The 4,834-nt window shown below is 28.4% G+C and overlaps 1 protein-coding gene across 1 annotated transcript; it reads right to left on the bottom strand.

Annotated features, from left to right (window-relative positions):
- Positions 1–101: 101 nt before the first annotated feature.
- LOC111030592 (zinc finger MYM-type protein 1-like) lies at positions 102–4,735 on the bottom strand. Its single transcript, XM_022310160.1, has 3 exons — positions 3,856–4,735; positions 3,466–3,507; positions 102–3,352 (listed from the first exon to the last, which is right to left on the bottom strand). The coding sequence occupies exon 3, from the start codon at positions 2,357–2,359 to the stop codon at positions 533–535; it is 1,827 nt and encodes a 608-aa protein (XP_022165852.1). The 5' UTR covers positions 2,360–3,352; positions 3,466–3,507; positions 3,856–4,735; the 3' UTR covers positions 102–532.
- Between the last annotated feature and the right edge of the window lie 99 nt (positions 4,736–4,834).

Genomic DNA, 4,834 nt, shown 5'->3' on the forward strand with positions numbered 1-4,834 from the left:
AAAGGATCAATCCATCTAAGTATCCACAGAGAAATACCAATATCATGTAACGATGAGATGATCAATATTGATTTTTAGTAAAAATAGAGAGCTCACATAGGCGTGCGCAGACTTTATTCGCAGGTTATGCAATAAGGAAAATAGGGCCCCCTCACAAATTCTAATCTTTCCTTAATTTATTCTAAAAAACAATTCTAAGCCGTTAAACATTTTTTTTAACACATATAGGATTCAATTTACAATCTAAGTTTTTGAAAATATACTACTTAGCTTTTATGCTTCCCTCGGAATCTGAAATCACATAGTTTTACAGTAGAATATTAAACAACGCGCTGTAGAAATAAGTAGTTTGAAATTTGAATTATATTTATTTAAAGAAAATTTGATCAAGTACCTATATACTAGTATGAATATTTTTGAATAATTTGTACATATAAATAATGTTGTTATTTCACGGAAAGTACTTAAAATCAAAACTCAAAAGTTCAAGTCTTCTTTTTATCGGCACACATGTTTTAAATTCATCTATCACTTATTCAATATTTATTTCTGATGCCATTTTTTGTTCGATAAATATTAACATCAGTGAATCAAGACGTTCTTGTGACATAGTGTTTCTAAGTTTAGACTTCACAATGGACAATTTGGAAAAGGCCCTCTCACACGAGCAGCTTGTCACAGGTATTGTGGCAAATTGTGTTAATGCTTTATTGAAGTTTCTAAATGTTGTTTTCCGGTCGTTTTCTGATAACCAATTCAGCCACGCTACAATTGTTTTAATTGATGACCCTCTAATAGAAGTTGTATCAGACATATTTTTAATGAGCTTAATTTCAGACTCAAATGTAGTATCCAAATTAAATTTTTCTTTTAACATTGAAATATCATTACTATCAAGCTTTAATTGAATTAAATTTCCTGTAGCATTAATTAAATTTAAAGTTTCTTGACTGAAACGTCTTTCTATCCCAGAAAGCATTTCATCTAAAGTTGGATAAAATACAAACCATTTCATTTCGTCCATTTTGTTTTCCGCAGTAAAGTTAGAAGAATTTTGATCAATTTTAGCAGATAGTTTTCTTTTTTTCACTTCAGGTATTATAATTTTGTTTTCTTTACAAATCTTAATAGTTTCTTCATATACATCCTTAAAACTGTCATCGTCCGTTCTGAGGTTTTTTAAAGATGACTTAAGTGATTGGACCATTGAAACAGCTGTTAAAAGGTCCAAGTCAGACGATTGTAAAGTTGAACTTACTTTTTGCACCAAAAGTAATATTGGATTTAGCATGTTAAGGGAAAATATGAAATTAAATGTTTTCATTTGTTTTATAAGGCCACTTGATTTTACTTTAATTTCCGATAAATTAGAAGTCTTCGAAATCTCTGACAAGCATTGAAGGAGGACTGAATAATTATTTTTCACTGCTTGAATGGCTTCCGCTCGACAAGCCCATCTTGTTGTAGACAAAGTTTTAAGTGATTTTAGTTTAATATTCATTTCTTTGGATACCCTTTCTAAAATAGCATGTCTAATTGGACTACCTTCCACAAAACTATAAAGCATTTGAATAATACCAAAGAAATTAAATATAACATGGTTTTTTTTTCCTAACGAATCGACGAGTATTAAGTTTAAGCAATGTCCATAGCAATGAACATAAAATATATTAGGATTTGATAATTTTGCTTTGGCCTGAACTCCGTTATAATGGCCAGACATTGTTGCAGCACCATCAAAACAAACAGCAATAACTGATTGCCAATCTATCCCGACCTGGTTTGTGGCATCTGTAAGAGCATCGAAAATAGACTGCGCATTTACTGAAGACATTTTTTTAAGCCCAATAAATAGCTCTTGTGGACGATTTTCATTTTCATCAAAGTAACGAACACATATGGAAAGTTGTTCATAATGACCACAGTCAGTTGTTTCATCAGCAATTATTGAGACAGTCCGATTACTTAATTTAGCAGCAATATTTCGTTTCAATACATTATGAATAGAAGTAATGATATCATTTTGGATATGATTACTTAAATAACTAGAATTTTTGGGACAATTTTGTAAGTGATCATTTAATACTGAGTCATACTTTTTTAAAATATTAATCATTTCTAAAAATAAACCTTTAGAAACACTATCTATTTTTTCGTTGTGTCCCCTAAATGGCTTACCATTTTTAGCTAAACATAAGCTTATATCTACTAAACGATGCATTATATTCCTATTGGCTAAGCGCTGCATTTCTCTTCTTGAAAGTTCAAGCTCTTGGGATTTATTTAATGCAATGTCAATTGATTGAGAATTTAAAAAAAATGTCATGGATGAAGTACTTCTAATGTGCGATTTAGACATCTAATGAGTTTTGAAACTTGTAGTTGCCACATGCCAATTACTAAATCCAGTTTTAGAGAAAGTTGTATCAGCCTGTCCTACATTTGATCCAGAATTTAAAAACATACGGCAAGGAAAACAAAAGGCTTTATCTTTTGATACACTGTATTCAAACCATTTAAAACAATCATACCATTTTTTTTGAAAGCTTCTATAATTTTGACCTATTTTTGTCCTGGGAAATAATTTAATATCTGGTTGATATGGACCTCGAATAACTCTTTCTTTTAGTTCAAGTCGAAATGATGTAAAAACATTTGAAGGGTCGTCAGGGTGAATTAATGGGCCTGAACTTGTACACTGTGTTTGATTTATGTTGACTATAGTGCCTATAATTTATAGTTACCTTAATGTTAGCAAATAGAAAATTCAACAATGAAAATAACAACATAAATACCTAGCACATATATTCTATATCTAAGATATCAACCACCAGGACAATTTCAAATGTACTATGTACCTACTATTAAATTATAAAAACAAGCAACATAAGAAGCTATATAATATGTAAATATAAAGTATGGAGAATATTAGATTAGTACCTTATAAAAAATAGTACCATAAAAACAATGAACAAATAAATCAATTTTTAATAATTTATTATAAGTAATTATTGATTAGTATACAAATTATAAGCTACAATGCTACATACATACACAATTAATACACCAGTAAGTTAATAATACAACATTTCACTTAATTTAAATACACTGATTGTCTTATAAGTACCCACTACAAACAAAATAAAACACATATTAAATGTTAACAAAAATGACAATGAACAGTTAGTTAACATATCATATTAACAGATAAATTAACTTTAAATAACATAGACACATAGTTAACACATTTAGACATGTTAGACGTTAGTATACACTTAAAAAAAAAATGCTTTACCTTGGTCTCCAGTAGAATCATCAACAGTATCAAAAGGCTTTTTTAGAATATTTTCATCTAGAATAAAATATATTAAAATTAGAGGTTAAAGAATTTAGATAAATCTGCAGTAAACTAGTAAAACTTAGTTTTAACTTTTAAGCTCTAGTAAGATTGCTGTGCAGACTTACCAGCAGATTCCGATGGGAGTTCTGTTTCAATAGATGTATTTTCTAAACATGAATAAAAAATAATAATAATATTATTATAACAGATTAGTTTCAATTAAAAATGTGAATTGTTAAATAAATGTTAAGTGTAAATGTTGATTTCACATAAATAATTAAATAATGCAGATATCTGATATATATCATATATTATTATGTTAGTAAAGCATTTTTTTGTCATTTAGGTACTAAGGTAACAAGTATCATTAAGTATTAACAGTAAAAGACTTTTATAGAATAACTATATTCAAATAATTAATTAATTTAGTAATTTAGTTATATTTAAGTAAAAGTAAAATAATAAAACATATTAATTTTAAGTTCTAGAAAACTTGTTTGCAGTGGTGCACTTACCAGCAGATTCCGATGGAAGTTCTGTGTCAATAGATGTATTTTCTAAGTAAAAATCAAATAATTATGTTATAACTAAGTAGATTCAATTTAAAAAAATGTTAGTTATTAAATTAACGTTATTCATAAAATGTTTATTTGTTAGGAAAACAAAATATTTTACTTACCATTTATATGTAAGATTTATGTACAAAACCTGTCCAGAGACCCTCGGATCTTATTTATTTCTTCATTTTTTTTCTGTGCTTTTTTCCTTTTTGTGGAACCACTAGGGTAATTATTGGTCTTCTGAGACATTTTAAATTTTAACAACAGAACTTAATAATGTCAATAAGGAATAAATTAGTCTAAACACTCTAAACGATTAACGAATTATGTCAAAAAACATCGGCTCGTCGAAATACAGTTCAACTTTTCATGGTAAACGGTCTATTGTCTATCAGTAACGTTTGGCGGTAAAATCACAGATATGAGATAACAAAACTTAAAGCTTATCTATCCAACCACTAACCAGTACCATATTATAACAATGATAGTAGTATCTAATACTTATTAAATTATGCCATGATTACACATCGATGTTGACATGATACCGGACTCAGTTATAATAATAATATGGTCTTTGATTACAAACTATAAAAACAATAATAATTATTCTATTCTTGCAACATAGATAACAATATCTACGTGTTACGCTTTAGTGTATTAATATTTAATAGTTAAGATTATCTTGCGGGTCGCGAGAAAAGTGAAAACTAAAATTTTTATTATTTTTTCTAATAATATAGAAGATATCAAAAATGATTTGGTATATCATATATGGGCCCCTCACATAAAGCCGCAGACTATGCAGCGGCATACCCTGCATACCCTGTGCGCACGCCTATGAGCTCATGTACTGAACAATAACCTGTACTAAATACTTATTATGTTTTTAGATTTATTTATTTATAAGTAATGCAAAGTTGGTTGAATTAAAGTA

Source organism: Myzus persicae, unplaced genomic scaffold (genome assembly GCF_001856785.1).
Source record: "Myzus persicae strain clone G006 unplaced genomic scaffold, MPER_G0061.0, whole genome shotgun sequence".
NCBI lineage: Eukaryota > Metazoa > Arthropoda > Insecta > Hemiptera > Aphididae > Myzus > Myzus persicae.

Coding starts and splice junctions, on each gene's coding strand:
- LOC111030592 (XM_022310160.1), bottom strand. CDS start 2,359: ATGTCTAAATCGCACATTAGAAGTACTTCATCCATGACATTTTTTTTA.